The sequence below is a fragment of the Xyrauchen texanus genome, chromosome 32 (assembly GCF_025860055.1).
Source record: "Xyrauchen texanus isolate HMW12.3.18 chromosome 32, RBS_HiC_50CHRs, whole genome shotgun sequence".
Taxonomy (NCBI): domain Eukaryota; kingdom Metazoa; phylum Chordata; class Actinopteri; order Cypriniformes; family Catostomidae; genus Xyrauchen; species Xyrauchen texanus.
The window spans coordinates 36,157,375-36,174,439 of record NC_068307.1 but is presented as its reverse complement, the minus strand read 5'-3'; the positions used below and the strand labels follow the sequence as shown (position 1 = coordinate 36,174,439).

Here is a 17,065-nt window from a genome sequence, read left to right as displayed (position 1 = left end):
TTCTCTGCACGGCAGTGCAGCTTTGCCCCTGGGCACTTCGACAGCGCTTTAAAAGAGAGTTTATTTCTCTAAAAGAGCAAACACACAGCTGGCGTTGAATGTCCTTTTCAGGACACGTCTTTGTAAAGATGATTTCTCTCTGCTCCTGACGGTCACAGACACTGTCTCATTTGTCTGGATTGCGATCACACTGAGGCGGCATTTGTGGTTGGTTAATGTTCTCACTGCGAGAACTTAACCATGGCAACGTTGCAGTCGTGGCATAACTTCTTAAAGAGGAATGCCACTCCAGCCACTCCTTCTTCCCACGGGAATGAGGATGACACGGCTGGCGATGGAGGAGATTTGGGGATGGCTGTGGGCTTGGTTTCGCCGGGTAGATCCCCACGAACCACCCGCCCCCCGGAATGCTCGTTGACTTCCATCCGGGCTTGAGATGAGAGGCCAGTCTGTTTACTCCCTCGAGCACCCCGAGCTAGATGACGAATTCGCCGCTGCATTGGAGAGCATTAAGGTGCATGACGCAGAACTCGACAGGACTGCCACCTTTGGGTCGACACACCCAGTCTGAGGCTGATGCCCAGATGGCCGAGATGTTTGCCCGGGCCGCCGTGAGCGCGGGGTTCGACAGGAACCCTCCATCCTCCCCGGTCCCTTTCTTCCCAGAGGTGCACGAGGAGCTGACCAGGTCGTGGAGGACACCTTTTGCTGCCCGCATCCGGCCTCCTCGCTCGTCCGCTTTCACTACCTTCAACTGCGGATGCTGGAGGTAGACAAAGCCCACTTTCTCAATGCCCCAGTCTCCCAGCTCGACCTATTCAGCGACACCATCGGCACTTCACCCAGCAGTTCTCGGCGGTGAAGAAACAGACAGAGGCCATTTCCCACATCATGCCCCGTCGCCGTTCCAGCGCGGGCCTTGCTCCATCTGCTTGCCGAGGGCGTTCCCCCTGCGGCTTACAAATGCCAGGTAGCTCCGCCTCAACCTGGGCCCAGCTCTCAGCCCCAGCATCGAGCGCTCGTTGCACACCCCCAGTCTCTTGAACATCCTCGAGGACCCGGAAGGCTCCCAAGTGTTCCAGAGACAGACGACCCTGGGAATGAGACATTTGCTCCAGAGCTGGTAAGAAGACCACTCTGTCCCCCGGTGGAGGGCTGGGAGGAGAATCCTTGTTTGACATTATTTCCTTTGCCGCCCCATTCGGGCTGCGGTATCCACATTCTCAATAAAAGAGCGATTTCCTCATTCGGGCTGTGGTATCCACATACTCAATAAAAGAGCGATTTCCTAATTTCCTGGGTCATCTGGCCCGCAAATGCCGTTCTCGCGGCAACCCAGTGCCACACTCCGGCAGTCCCGGCACACCGGATGCGGATCCCTCATCTCCGGACCCACAACTGCTGTCCCCCGCCCGGCTGGTTCTGACGAGTCTAGAGGGTGCCTACACAGGACCTCCTCCTCAGTCACTAACTTGCCCTCTGCCGGGTGCAAGGAGGGAGGTAAGGGCTTCAAGCCTTCTATCAGCACCAAAGCCTCGGGACACGACACTGCTCCGCCCCGCTGCAAAGCCTTGCCAGGTACGTCAAAAGCGATCTTCAACCTAGTGCCCCTTGCCCCTGGCTGGCCAGGATCAGCTGACTCGGCAACGTGATTCAATTTGCAAGGCCTCCACCCCCTTTAGGCGCCGTCTGCTTTACCTTGGTGCACGGCGAAGACGCCAACACCCTACGCATGGAAATCACAACCCTTTTACTCAAAGACATGATAGAGCCTGTCTCTCCAGCTGAGATGAAGAAGGGTTTCTACAGCCCTTACCTCATCGTACCCAAGAAAGGTGGCGGCTTACGACTGATCTTGGACTTGCGAGTTTTCAACCGGGCCTTGCACAAACTGCCGTTCAAAATGCTCATGCAAAGACACATTCTAACTTGCGTCCGGCATCTAGATTGGTTCGCAGCGGTAGACCTGAAGTACATGTACTTCCATGTCTCAATATTGCCTTGTCATCGACCCTTTCTATGGTTCGCGTTCGACGGCCAGGTGTATCAGTACAAGGTCCTCCCCTTCGGCATGTCCTTGTCCCCTCACATCTTCATGAAGGTCGCAGAGGCAACCCTTGCCCCGCTTCGGGAAGCAGGCATCCGCATTCTCAACTACCTCGTCAACTGGCTCATCCTGGCCCACTCCCGAAAGTTAAAGGGACCAGGTGCTCAAGCACCTCAGCCATTTAGGGCTTCAGGTCAACTGGGAAAAGTGCAAGCTCACCCCGGCTCAGAGCATCTCTTTTCTCAAGGTCCGGCACGCACCGTGTGTTCATAACCCCCGCCTGTCACCAAACTTTCAAACCCTGGACAGACCTCTGCTTTCTAAGGACAGGAGTCCCCTTGCAGCAGGTGTTCTCGACGCGTCCTGGTCACCACAGACGGCTCCAATTTGGGATGGGGCGCCATGTGCAACGGGCACGCAGCCGCAGGCCTTTGGAAAAGGGCCCCGCTGCGCTGGCACATCAACTGCCTAGAGTTGTTGGCTGTACTTTTTGCCATGCGGAGGTTTCTCCCGCTAATTCAGGGCAAACACGTCTTGATCTGATCAGACAGCACCACCACGGTAGTGTACATAAATCGCCATGGCGGCGTACGCTTCCGTCACATGTCACAACTCGCCCGTCGTCTCCTCCTTTGGAGCCAGCAGCAACTCAAGTCGCTGCGTACCACTCACATCCCTGGCAACCTCAACGTGGTAGCAGATGTGCTATCACGACAACGCTTCCCCAGTGGAGAGTGGAGGCTTCACCCCCAGTCGGCCCAGCTGATTTAGGAACGGTTCGGCAAGGCCCAGATAGACCTGTTCGCCTCCTGAGAGACTTCCCACTGCCCGCTCTGGTACGACCGAACAGAGGCCCCCCTCGGGGCAGACGCGCTGGCACATAGCTGGCCCATGCGGTTGCCCAAGTATGCATTTCCCCCCAGTGAGCCTGCTTGCACAGGTGCTGTGCAAAGTCATTCTAGTGGCTCCCTATTGGCCCACTCGGACTTGGTTCTCAGATCTCGTACTCCTCGCAACAGCCCCTTCCTGGCAAATCCCCTTGAGGAAGGACCTTCTTTCTCAGGGACGGGGCATGGTCTGGCATCTGCACCCAGACCTCATTAACCTCCACGTCTGGCCCCTGGACGGGATGCAGTAGATCAAGCTGATCTACCACCTGCTGTCGTAAACACGATCAACCAAGCCAGAGTTCCCTCTACCAGGCAACTTTACGGCCCACCACGACACAGTAGACGGCAAGTCTTTGGGTAAGCACAACTTAATTATCAGGTCCTAAGAGGCGCCCGGAGGTTAAATCCCTCCCGGCCGAGCCTGTTCCCCTCCTGGGAGCTCTCAGTGGTCCTCTCGGGCCTTCAGAGACCCCCCTTCGAGCCGCTAGAATCAGTCGGAATCAGGAAGATTCGTCTCCTTGAAGATGGCCCTCCTGATCGCACTCGCCTCCATCAAAATGGTCGGGGACCTGCAAGCGTTCTCTGTCAGCGACACCTGCCTGGAGTTTGATCCGGCAGACACTCAAGTGATCCTAAGACTGCGACCGGGCTATGTGCCCAAGGTTCCTACCACTCCCTTGTCACACCCAAGCCGTGACCCCCTTGCGAGCGGACCCACAACCCCCCGGTCGCCGTGTTTGTAGCAACTCCTCCCTCACAATGATATGATCCCAATGGTAGGATCTACCACCGCGCCATTCTTCACATGTGACCTAAAAGCCCATGTGATGTATTTCACCACTCTTTACCTCCCCCAGTCTGGGCAGGTGTGGTCTCCACAGGGTCTTTACCCCCTGAAAGAATAGGAAAACTGGGAAAGATCGCCTTCCCTGATGCTTATGATAGCGGTAAGATGGCCCCAGCCGCCTTAACAGAAGAAAAGGCGCGGCCTGCTTCCATGCTTGGCACGGCGCCTTTTTCCCCCTTCGAGGGGTAAAGAACCAGAAGGCTTTGATGATTTTATGGGGCGTTGGGGAAGGGTACGTGCAGCCTGGCACAGCCGGTCATGTAAAGTACCTACCTGCTCCTGTGTCAGCAGTACACGTACACGGCTTAGCGCATGGCATGATTGGACCCCTAGTGTCGCTTCTTCGACACAACGTCGAAGTGAGCGACAGACGGGGAACGTCTAGGTTACGGATGTAACCTAGGAGGGAACGAGATGTTGTGTCCTACCGGCCACATCTCTGAACTGAGCCACTGTTGCGGCCGTACCTCATTGTCGGCTCCTCAGAAAAATCCTGAATGAAACAGGCGTATTTCCCTCCCTTTATACCCATATGTCCGGGTGCGGGACATGCAAATTCTGTCTGCCAATTTCTCATTGGCCTTTTCTCATAGATCAGAGATGCGAAAGGCTCTCAAGAGAGACCCCTAGTGTCACTTCTTCGACACAACGTCTCGTTCCATCCATCAGGGAATGGAGGTTGCATCCATAACCTAGACGTTTTTAAATCATTAAAATAAATGATGACTAACCAATGTCCTGCAATTTCTTTGAGACAAATAAATTATAAAAGTACATTTATTTATGATTATATTTTAATGTTTGTTTTAATGTACCATAATTAATCATGATTATTCACAGAAAACTGTGGAATTCGTTTTAAGAATTTTAATCGATTCACAGCCTACATCTATTGTATATCTCTTTCTCTTTCTCTCTTTCTCCCTGTATTTGGGATTACAACTTCAACTGTCATTTTACCAAAAACTAAAAGGATAGTATTGATGCATTGCAAGCACTAGTTTTTCTTTCATAAAATGCTAATCTAGTTTTATACCAAATGATTACTCTGTTTGTGCACAATTATTACCAAATATGCTTGCAGAAAGTTGCTCAATCACATTTGATTAGCAAGATGTGATCAAATCTTCATGACATGCTTAGCATAAAAACTAATGGTTAATTGGAATAGGAATTTGAATAGGCTATGAAGATATTTTCTTAGAAGAAGTTGTTTCACTGTCTGCCCAACCTGCATTCTGATAATAATCAGGCTTTGGTATTTTCCATTGTTGTCTTTTACACCAAGCAATCATTATTGCGATGCAGTACATGACGTCATTCCAAAACTTAAAAGACTGCTGCATCTAATTTATTTTTTTCACTTACGACCAATCAGACACAAACACATGCAGTCATTTAAAGGGGCCCGGACACTGGGTTTTACGATTACCATATTAATGGCCTGACTCTAATGAATGTGACAAATACAGATATAACCCCATCCTCATTCATGTCTCTCTACATCTCCCCTCCTCCCTATCTGAGCGAGAATAGCGGCCTGAGAAAAGAGAGATAAAGGGTGCAACTGAGCACTATCTCGTCTACAATTGCCTTCTTTCATCAGCTTATTAATCAACTCTGCCAATTACCACAATTAATCACAGGGAGAGATAGAGGTGTCGTGCAGAGGGGGTAGAACAGCGAGATCGTTGCAGCGTTGCAGAACCAGCAGACGGAATGCATACTCTCACACACACACACACACACACACACACACGTTCAGCATGCACCAAAACTATGAAGGCCAAAACTACTAATGATACAAGACCGCTGTAATCTCACTACTATGGTAATCTTTACCCACCTCATTTAATATCGTGAAAGCTTCACTCAGGGCATTGCCCAGGAGCCCGATTCCTTTGGCAAATAACTTGTCCAGATGCTCTTTAAAGTGCTGTTGAATAAGAACATGAAGAATGGCTTTTAGATATGTTTTAGGAGTCGTAATTTAATTGAGAATGAGGCAATTACAGACAGAAAGTGTTGGCCATTGTTTAATAAAAGAAAGACATACATCCTTATTAGTACTGTCAGCTTGAACGAGTGTACCGTTTAGACAAGGTTCCACATAATGGATCTCTTGGTTGTACTGGGAACACACACAGTGAACATTATTATAGCATTTTAAATGAAAATGTGTTACGTAAATGTGTTAGGAGACATACAGTACTTTATGAAAAAATGGCAAATTCATCTGTAACACTTTATAACGAGGTTCCATTTGTTAACAATAGTTAACAATATGAGTTTAAATGAACTAACAATGAACAATACTTTTACAGGCTTTATTAATCTTGGTTTATTTTAATTTTAACATACAGTAATACATTTTTTAAATCAAAGTTGTATATGTTAACATAAGTTAATGCACTATGAAACAACAATGAATAATTGCATTTTTATTAACTAGATTAATTAACAAACATTAATAAATGCTGTAAAAAATAATTTCATTTCATTAATTGTAAGTTCATGATACCTAATGCAATAACTAATGTTAACAAATGGAAACTTATTGTAAAGTATTTCCAATTCATCTTGATCCTTTGAAAAACAAAAACTGTTCAGTGTTATATGATATAGGTTCTATATAAATTAATAATGAATAAAATATGTTACTCATTTTGAATGCAAAGAGAGCATTTAAAAAATAAAAAAGTAAACAGCAAATAATTCAATAAATGGCTTGTCAGTGAAAGGGCAGAAAATGGTAATGAAAACTGAAAATATGATTGTTTTCCAATTTTGACAAAAATCTTTATTGGGCCTCAAGGAAGAATACAATTATATATATATATATATATATAAAACAGCTTTAAAGCACTTTAGATAAAATAAAAATAAAAATACACAGCATGCTTACATGCAAAGTTATAATTGAGATACAGCAAGTTTTTGCATAGTAGAGCTACAGTCTTCAACTGTCTCCAAGTACACATGCGCATTCTAATATTTAAAGGAAAGATGTCAGCTGAGGAAGCATTAAATACATGTTGTGCGTCACTTTAGTCTTGGGAGCATGTATGTGCACAATGCCGAGGCCAATTGTGGTCCAATTGATGTGTGTACATGCTGGATGAAGCCGAGCTACAAATGTATTATCTAGGTCAGACTTCACAAAATTCGGACTGGTGTGATTTCAGTAGGACTAAAGCATTTACATTACATTTTTAAAAAGACAAATTATTGTTTTAGTCTGACTGAAATCGAACTTTTACTGAGAGTGTCATGACAATTTCATCACAGAAATCTCAAGCATTTAACCAATGATAATTCATATAAACACTTTCTTCAGATTAACTCACTGCAATAATGTTGAAAAAATCGTCATCTCCCAGCGTGTCCAGTATGGAAGCGACTGTCTGTCTAGCTATAGTCAACCTTAAACCCTTCATACTGCCACTGACATCCACCAGAATCACCACATCTTTAGGAGACGTGGCTGCCTGGATATACCTGAGACACAAACATTGGAATAAAGGGGTTCATATATAATATAATATAATATAATATAATATAATATAATATAATATAATATAATATAATATAATATAATTATTGTGTCCAGATTATTCCTGTTTCCTTAGGGTGAGCTAAAATGATACAGTAGGTCAGGATTTATTGCAATAATGTGTTTCATGAAAAATCTAAACATATGCAAATAAACAAGTAAAAAAGGATAATAAATAATTTAAAGGTATATTTCTATCATCAGCATCTTTTTCTTTTTCTTTCTTTCTTATTTATTTATTTTATACATTGAAATTGAATAGGGACTAAGAGTAACATTTTACCTAACATCTCATTTTGCGTTCCATGGAAGAAAGAAAGTCATACAGGTTTAGAACATCATTGGGGTAAGTAAATGATGACCGATTTATTTTTTTTTTAGAACTATTCTTTTAAACAAAATATTTGTAAAACTGCAAACAATGACTCAAAATATAAAATCAGATAAGGTGTAATTCTGAAACATACCATTTTCTGTTTCTGCAGTCAAATGCGATGACTCCATGTTCATCTGGATGCCACTTTACACCTTAAGACAAACATGCATAAAGATCTTTATTCTCATTTTATATGTATAAATATTTAAATCTAAATATCTTTGTATCTCAGAATAATTTATTTTCAAGTCTTGTTGTGACGAGGAGGAGGGCGTGGCCAGGCTGTGATGGAGCAATGCTGGCGCAGAATCACCTGATCAGTGGGAGAGCGAGATAAGGGGCAGCTGGAGATGCCGGTTCGAGAGAGAGATGCATGTGGCCGCATTGCATGTGTGTCTGTGTCCTTATGTTTTAAGTTGTTTTAAGTTCATTTATGCATTCAAAGTTTATGTTTATTGTTCAGCCGGTTCCAGCCTCCTCCTTGCCCATCCTTATACTGTTAAAGTGGTGCCGAAACCCGGCAGGAAGGAGGGATGCGCTGTCGCGGAGTCCTCGCTGCTACCATCCGCCAGGGGAGTAGCTGCATCCGTCTGCCTGGGGAAGGAGGGGTCGCTGCCGGCCGCCAGGGGAGGTGCGAGCTGGCGTCCGACAGATGGCAGAGGAGCGGCTGAGGACCGGGCAACAGCGTTTCCGGGAGCTGGCGAGCCATTTCTTCCCTCTATCCTCTCTCTCTCCCTCCGTATGTCTCCACTCTGCCTTTCCCTCTCCCCACGCCTCCCCTCATGTTTCCCCCAGATTCACAGGAGGTGGGTGGGCCACCAGCTGACAGAACGGCCGGAAGGGCAGCGTCTCCCCCCAAGAGATGGGAGGGAGTTAGTCAGACCGGTGGTGCCCAAGCCTGAATCGGGTGGGGGAGGATTGTGACAAGGAGAAGAGTGTGGCCAGGCCGTCATGGAGCCAGCTGAACAGCGGGAGAGCGAGATAAGGGGCAGCTGGAGACGCCGGTTCGAGAGAGCGAGATGCACGTGGCCACGTTGCATGTGTGTCTGTGTCCTTATATTTTATGTTGTTTTAAGTTCATTCATGCACTAAAAGTTTATGTTTATTGTTCAGCCGTTTCCCGTCTCCTCCTTGCCAAACCTTAACTGTTACACTTGTCATTTAATGCTTTACCGTTTACAGTTTTATACATTTAGTTTGTGGACAGAGGGGTACATCTCCACAGAGTTCTTTAACCACATTGTCATGCATTTAGCACAGGTATAGATTACATATGTAAATTCACTACAGTAATGCCACAAGACTAAGATGTGATTTAATTATATAACTCCAGCAAAGGCTTTGATTAATGGAATGAATTTTCCTTTTTGTCCTATCTGATGGTCTGTAAAATTAAAACATTAGCGAAATCAGCCAGTTTGATCTTCATCAATTTCAAGCACTGACATTCCACACACATTACGCACCTGGGTATTGTCGGAAAAAACCTTTAGCACTTCCAAAGTATTGCCAAATAAGTGATGGGTCTCTTTTGAAATTATCCACAAAAACTTTGTTCAAGGCTTCCGACCAATAGACTCCATTAACTATATCAGGGTCTAAAAGAACGAAGAGAGAAAAAGAGTAAAAGAGATAGAAAAGGACATACACTCACTGAGCACCTTATTAGGAACACTATCATCCTAATAAATTGCCAGACATGGTCTTCTGCTATTGTAGCCCATCCGCTTCAAGGTTCAACGTGTTGTACATTCTGAGATGCTATTCTGCTCACTACAATTGTCTGTCAGCACAAAGGCAAGCTCATTAACAAGGTGTTTCCATCCGCAGAACTGCCGCTCCCTAAATGTTTTTTATTTTTGGCACAGTTCTGAGTAAACTCTAGAGACTGTTGTGTGTGAAAATCCCAGGAGATCAGCAGTTACAGAAATACTCAAACTAGCCCGTCTTGCACCAACAATCAAGCCATGGTCGAAATCACTGAGATCTAAATTTTCCCCATTCTGATGGTTGATGTGAACATTAACTGAAGCTTCTGATCCGTATCTGCATGATTTTTTGTACATTGCACTGCTGCCACATGATTGGCTGATTATATAATCACATGAATAAGTAGGTGCACAGGTGCCCAGTGAGTGTACATTCATCCCAAAAAGCATTTTGAAGGCACACTTAAAAATGCATGAATGTCAAATCAAGTAAATTTTTGTTATGACTTTTAACCAACTGGTGTCAAAGGGATTTTGGTAAATGTATGACGTTCCCATCAAGTTCATACAGGTGTCCTAGCAGAGTATCTACAGGCAGGGGCAGACTGGCCATCTGGAGCACCGGGTGTTTTCCCGGTGGGCCGTTGGGTAACATGGGCCGGCCTGTTGCTACGCAAGTACCGGACTGTCCTACAGGCAAAATAGGCAGCTGCCCTTGGCTCCATCATGCCCACGCAGATCCCATTACAGAGTGAATATTTAATGAAGGTAAAGCCATTCAATGGCTTTCATTTTGAAATAATTATACAACCTCTATTTTGAATTAACTTACACATTGTGCCGCATATTCATTTGAATACATTACCTATTTTCACTGTGTATGCTTGATTTTGACATACAAATCACAATAATGGTGATAACCAAAAACAACATATTAAGGATAAGATGAGCTCTAAATAATCACAAAATGACAATTAATTGCACGTTAAAACAAATACAATAACAGCAGTGTATATATACAATCTACAAACAGTAAAGCTATGACCAGTACATAGTCATTTGCATAATTTATTCATAACACAGGGAGTTGAAGTGCTGCTTGCTTAATAATGCTCATGCCTGATAAAAATACAGAAAATACGATTATTTTGTGGCAATTCGAGACTTTGAGGCTTACTTTGTTTAAAAAAATAGCTTTTCACATTTTCTCAAGAATAATCTGGGGAAGAAAATAAAATTGAAGATATAAAGATGAGAATGAAAATATTAGCAAATAATCTGTAAAATATCTTCAAAGATCAACACTTTAAGAGAAATGTTTATTATTAATTTCACATTTATATATGTACACTTTCCCTTGTACTTTCATGTGCATTTTAACCAAACATCTGTATAATGGGAAAAATGTTATTTGTCTGAGCAATAAAGTGCTTATTTTTAGTGCTTTCTCTAAAAAAATCTAGTTTTATGTGTTTTAAAGTTATAAAAATGCACTGGTGGAGCCCGTTGCCATGACTAGCAGTCAATAGAATTTATTTTTTCCACAAAGTTTTTTTTTAATTGAGCTGGAAATTCAATAAATGAGCCAGTGTGTGATGTGTGGCAGGGTTTGGTGGGCCGCTCTGGGCCAAAAAGTCCAGGGCCACTTTTTATTCCCAGTCCGCCCTGTCTACAGGTATAGTTCATCACATATATTATAAGTGCCAAAGTATTTTCAGTCTTCATTTTAAACAGTATATCTATTGTTTAATCAATTAAAACATTACAAAATACTTTTTATGAAATGATATACTGGAAAGTGTCCTTGTGCTATCTTTATAAAAATAAAAAAGGCAATTGGTATGATATTGTGTTATCTAATGCAATGACATTCATATATTTGAAAGTGTGGCTTAAGTGTCCAAAACTGTACACAGTATATAGAGATAGATAAGAGTTACAGAGTACAAAATAATTACAAACATAATTAGCAATAATTGTTAAAACAGTTTAATTTGGCCTTTAACCCTAATTAGATTTGTGGTATAACAAGACACAAGCAGAGCAGTTAAATCACACCATCCTAGTTCCACCCCTCCTTCAGCTCGCAGTCCAACCTGAATACATAAAAACCTCTCTCCTTTGTCCTCCAGCACACAAAGCGATGCCAATGAAAGGCCATTACGGGTGCACACAAAGGGACGAGGCGCATCCAGCTTGCGTGAGCGCCCACTGCAGCTTCCACAGATCACAAAGGAACAGCTACTTTAAGAGTGATTACGCTCTACTCGCACTTTTCACTGGGACATTGAGCCCTTGGCTTTGTTCATTGCATCGTCCCCAGGTAGTTATTCACCCATAGTGCTGCAGTGACACTGAGAAGTTTGTTCTTGGATCAGTAACTTCAGAATGACCTGAGGTGCTTGACTATTCCCACTGCTCTATGACACAATACTTACCTTTTCTCTCTATCTATCACTATGTATTAATGGTCACTTTCTATTGGGAAGCAGAGGGGCTATCTTCCACGGTGGACATAAAATACCAATATGCAGCATTCAAAGCTTGGTGAAATGTGTAATTTCTGCACATTAGGGGCATCAAATAGAGGTTTCATGAACTCTATCTCTCTCTATCTAGCCAAACACATAGTCCTGCCCCAAACTAATGCTTTTGGTTAGGTTAAAGTTTTGAAAGTACCACAGAACCACAATATTTACACTTGAAAAATCAGTCTATAAATGGCTTACTTCATTTTGTTTTAGCTTATTAGCCAACTTCCTTAAAACATTTGTAATACTTTCAATGTTAAAGCTAAAATGTGTAATTTGAAAGTTTTTTAATGTTAAAATACTTTCTCTTATTCCAGTTTATTGCTTTCTCAGTCTCTTAAATAGTCTGGATAAATTACCACAATTATTTCCCAATTTTCTCAAATTAACACTAAATAAAACACTCGCTGATTTTGTGTCAGGTAACATTGTACTTCACATTCTGTACACCCAGGTAAAAGCAGGGAGCATTACCTTTATTATACATGTTGGTTGGCACCTGGACCACGCTGAGGCTGAGGTTGACGGACAGGTTATTAAAATGATCGTTAGGTTCCAGGATGAACTCTCCTCCCAACTCCACACTGTTCCCATCCTCACCCACTTCATTTATCAGCACTGCGTTGAAATACTCGTACTATACAAAAACAAAAAACAAATAAAATTCAAATAAACTCCCTATGGAACGTGTCACAGAAAGAGTGAAAAAGTTATGAAAAAGTTTTATATTGGCATATAATATATAATTATTTATAAAATAATATATTAAAATATTACTAAAGTTCATTCACTAGTGTTTTTGGCCATTTTTATAATGCAACATTGTATTGCTCAGAGTTTGCTTTTTCAAAGCTCACAAAGACTTTAACTAACTTTTGTTTCATTTTAAGTCAACTTTGTCTCAGAAATTTCTTCTAAACTTGCTTGGGTAAGTAAACACAATAAATAAAAAGTAAACACAAATTTGACCATTTTTGACATACAGTAAGCGTATAGATCTGTAAATTGAATGTGGATGGTATAGCTCAGATACTTTTCTGTTGGAAGAATCAGATGAGAATGTTTGAGTTCATAATGACTTTTGAATGCAAACTTTGGTATCTGGCAAATCTGAGCAGAGTTGAAGACATTGTTGGGATCTGTTCTGACAATCCTGAGAAGATACAAGTAAGATTACTGGGGTTTTTCTCAGGATAAAATGTAAATCAGGAGCTCTATATTTGCTCTCCATTTAATCTCATTGCTGTCTAGGAGAAACATCTGAGAAATTAAAGAAATCTCATTTGTGTTTTGGTAACACTTTACAATAAGGTTCTAGTTGTTAACATTTGTTCATGATACTTAACGCATTAACAAATAACAATATTATTTTACATATTTAGTACTATAATGGTGTAATAAAATAATATTATTTTACATAATTAGATGACCTTAGAATTGTTAAAGCAATCAGTTTTCATGCTTTTTCTAAGTAAACATACTTATTTGGCTCAAGTAAAGTGAACTTAATTATTTAAGTACAGTTTACTAGTTACAAGTAAACTTAACTCAACTGTGATTAAAGTATCGTAGTTTTTATTAAATTGTTTAAATTGAGTTATAGCACGTCTTATACAGTATATTTATGACTGCAATCTCGGTCAGCCAAATGGCACATTGGATTCTTCTCATTACTTCTTAGTGCACATAATTCTGCACTTTTGTAAAGGAAAAAATGAAAAGAGAAGAATGAGTTACTGTATATATAACAGGCTGAAAGTTCACCAAAGGTAACACTAATCACCCTAATCGTGACTTCACACAAATTACAACTATAAACCAGCTACAACAAAACAACAACAATAGTCATAAGAATTAGAACTACATTGGTTTAAATAACAATTATTGCATTTCTCTATAAGTTCCCTTGTCAAGACCAAACATACATAATTTATTCAAGTGCAAGGGCTTCTGGGTGTCTCACACCGCTGCAAATTTGTACTTGATAAAAAATATTTTAATTTTTTTTTTTATTTGACATATTTGATATTGATATATATATATATATATATATATATATATATATATATATATATATATATATATATATATATATATATATATATATATATACATATATCTGGGTGTAAATATGGTGGCTCCGAAAAACTGCTATTGTTTTGTTCTCAATCACGTCAACTGTGTCTGAGAAAATTTTGGTGTTGATTTGACAAAGCAATAAAAAATGTATAGCATGAAATAATTATTTATCAAAGTGAAACACCTCCAAGTGTCCAAAAGCCTCTATAACAAATAAAACAGAATAATTGTACATAAAAAACGAATTACACATGAAAACACAACAATAAGTATAGCTATGCATATCATGGAGACATGATTTTAGTAATGAGATCATAGAATTAGTGCCTTTTGACACAATGAGTCTGCATCAATTCTGTGTCATTTACTTGGCGCCATCTCCTGGTGGCCATATGTAACTTTGAGCTTCATATGGATTATCTAATGATCTTTGCATCTGATTACCTTGTGTGTGGGCTTTTTTGAAAGATAATCGCCTCCTCTAAGTAATGTTATGTGATATTTTATGTTGTTTATTTTTTGCAAGATTATAAGTGAAAACGCAGAATATAAGCAACACAAACCTAATTATCAGAGAAATATACTTAGCTATTACATGCTATATGTTAGTCTGTGAGCAAAACAAATAGGCTGGTCGCCCCACCCGAGCTTAAAGGGATAAACAGCCTTGCAATTGTTGCATTGTAAAGTGTTACCTGTTTTTTTCTTTCCAAAGGGAAACACTGATGTATGCATAAAAAGTGTGTTTATGCTATTAAACAAAATTGTATGAACTCTACAGCTACAAAACTGTATGCTGGAAACCCACTTTATGTTCAAACTATAAAGAACATTTAGTTCATGTCCAGAGGCACGGCATGATTAAACTACCTCTCACTTTACTGGACCAGAGGTCATTTTGTGAAAAAAGGCTATCTATCGGTGTACTTGGTTACACCTTTGTGTTTACCATTAAGTGTTGTGTGTGTGTGCACATTGCACTGCTTGGCTAAACGCTCATGTTTGGAGGTGTGGGGGGGGGAGCAATGACAGCTCATACCACGGCTGGGCGCTCTGGTGATACACCCCTGGTGGGGGGGGGGGGTTGTGAGGCAGAGGAGAAATGCTCCACACTCAGCATTTCTGACAGTACTGCGACAAGCTTTTGAGGGTTATCAACAAACAGCAGGAGCTTTACACCTGACTGAGTGCCGGTCTCATTGGGTTCTGAGCCAGAACTTCTATAAAATCAGAGTATTTACTGAAAGGTGTGTTTTTCTGTAACCACACAAGTGAAACCACACTATTTCTTTTCAATGCATATTTGGTGTATTTATGGTTATTTATTTATTTTTCCTACCAAGTATTTGTAATTGATGATATTACACACGGTTCCGCACTCATTTTTTTAAGTATCCTTGAAATGTTTGTCTGTTTGTCTTATTTTGAAATATCAATGAAGATGTTTGCTAAAATATGATATTCTTTTATCTTTCTATCTATCTATCTATCTATCTATCTATCTATCTATCTATCTATCTATCTATCTATCTATCTATCTATCTATCTATCTATCTATCTATCTATCTATCTGTCTGTCTGTCTGTCTGTCTGTCTGTCTGTCTGTCTGTCTGTCTGCCTGCCTGCCTGCCTGCCTGCCTGCCTGCCGGCCTGCCTGCCTGCCTGCCTGCCTGCCTGCCTGCCTGTCTGTCTGTCTGTCTGTCTGTCTGCCTGTCTGATTAATCAGATTAATTATAAATACATCATTATCTTTAATCAACAGTACTGATCTGAAATTAGTGTGTAAAAAAAAGAGAGTTTGCAGCTCTAAAATAAACATCCTTGGGTGTAATGTTCTGTTTAGTATCAGTTACATTTAGACATTAAATGTTGCCAAGGATTTGTTAGTATTTTAAAAACTGCTTATTGAAATACAGAAGCTGCAAACCCACTCTTTTGCTGTAATTAATTATGTGGATTAAAACATTTATAGTTTATTAAATGTTGGAAATATATTCCTACGTACCAGAGCATGATTGCATGTATTCATTATTTGAGGGGGGATACCATTATTTTAAACATATTTTGCTTCAGTGAATTTTCCATTTGTCCCTGAATAGCGCAGCCAACATGAAGTCATTAATCTTTCCAACACATAAATATATATATATATATAAATATAATTCACTTCAATAACTAAGCTGGAGGTCACGTGTAGGATATTTGCCTAGAGCAAGGCCACAACATTGTTGCAATGAATGCAATGGCTACACCATAAAATATCCCCTAAAATGATTTTATATTCTGTATAATATTCTCCAGACAAAAAATGAAACATTAATATAATTAACATACAATAATGATATCATAAATTATATAACATACTGTATATAATATGATTACCAAACAAAATTAATTACAGTCATGTTCCATTCCAATACATTGAATCTTTTTTTTTTTTTTTTCTTTGACACTTTCTGAATAGAGATCTGTCCATGGTGCTGAAAGTTCCCCTTTATAATGCTGCAGATACATACTGTGTATGACACACTCTCTCACCTGTAGGTCAGGGTTTTCCTCGTGCTGTAGATGAGCTTCCTCTGCTGCTTCTACAAGCCTCTATAAGTAACATGACACATAAAACAATAGAAACTTGGAATAGTCCCATGTAGCAGGTTATAAAATTGAATAAAATCATGCAGCTTTGTTATAATAGTCTTTAGATATGTCTAAAGGCTTGTATTAAAGCATGTATAATAACTTTCATAGCTATCATATGTGTGTGTGTGTGTATATATATATATATATATATATACACACACACACATGTATATATAACTATTCAGTTTACACTTTATTTTAGGTGGCCTTAACTACTATGTACTAACATTAAATACATACAAGACTATGCATTTACTGTGTAACTATATGTTGTTCTGAAAAATTCCCACATTTGCTGCTACTGAGGTTGAGGAGTAAAGTTAACAGTGTAACTACAAATAAATGCAAGCACTTTAAATGTAATTACAATGCAACAACATCTATGTACATAAT

The 17,065-nt window shown here is 40.7% G+C and overlaps 1 protein-coding gene across 2 annotated transcripts in view; it reads right to left on the bottom strand.

Moving 5' to 3' along the window:
- cacna2d3 (calcium channel, voltage dependent, alpha2/delta subunit 3) overlaps window positions 1-17,065 on the bottom strand; it is an 81,192-nt gene that overhangs the window by 55,691 nt on the left and 8,436 nt on the right. For both annotated transcript variants that reach the window (XM_052101544.1, XM_052101545.1), the window contains exons 4-10: window positions 16,571-16,630; window positions 12,428-12,590; window positions 9,180-9,311; window positions 7,805-7,865; window positions 7,132-7,282; window positions 5,841-5,915; window positions 5,631-5,720 (exon numbers count right to left, since the gene is read on the bottom strand). In XM_052101544.1, coding sequence (XP_051957504.1) covers window positions 5,631-5,720; window positions 5,841-5,915; window positions 7,132-7,282; window positions 7,805-7,865; window positions 9,180-9,311; window positions 12,428-12,590; window positions 16,571-16,630 — 732 coding nt within the window. The remainder of the gene's footprint in view (window positions 1-5,630; window positions 5,721-5,840; window positions 5,916-7,131; window positions 7,283-7,804; window positions 7,866-9,179; window positions 9,312-12,427; window positions 12,591-16,570; window positions 16,631-17,065) is intronic.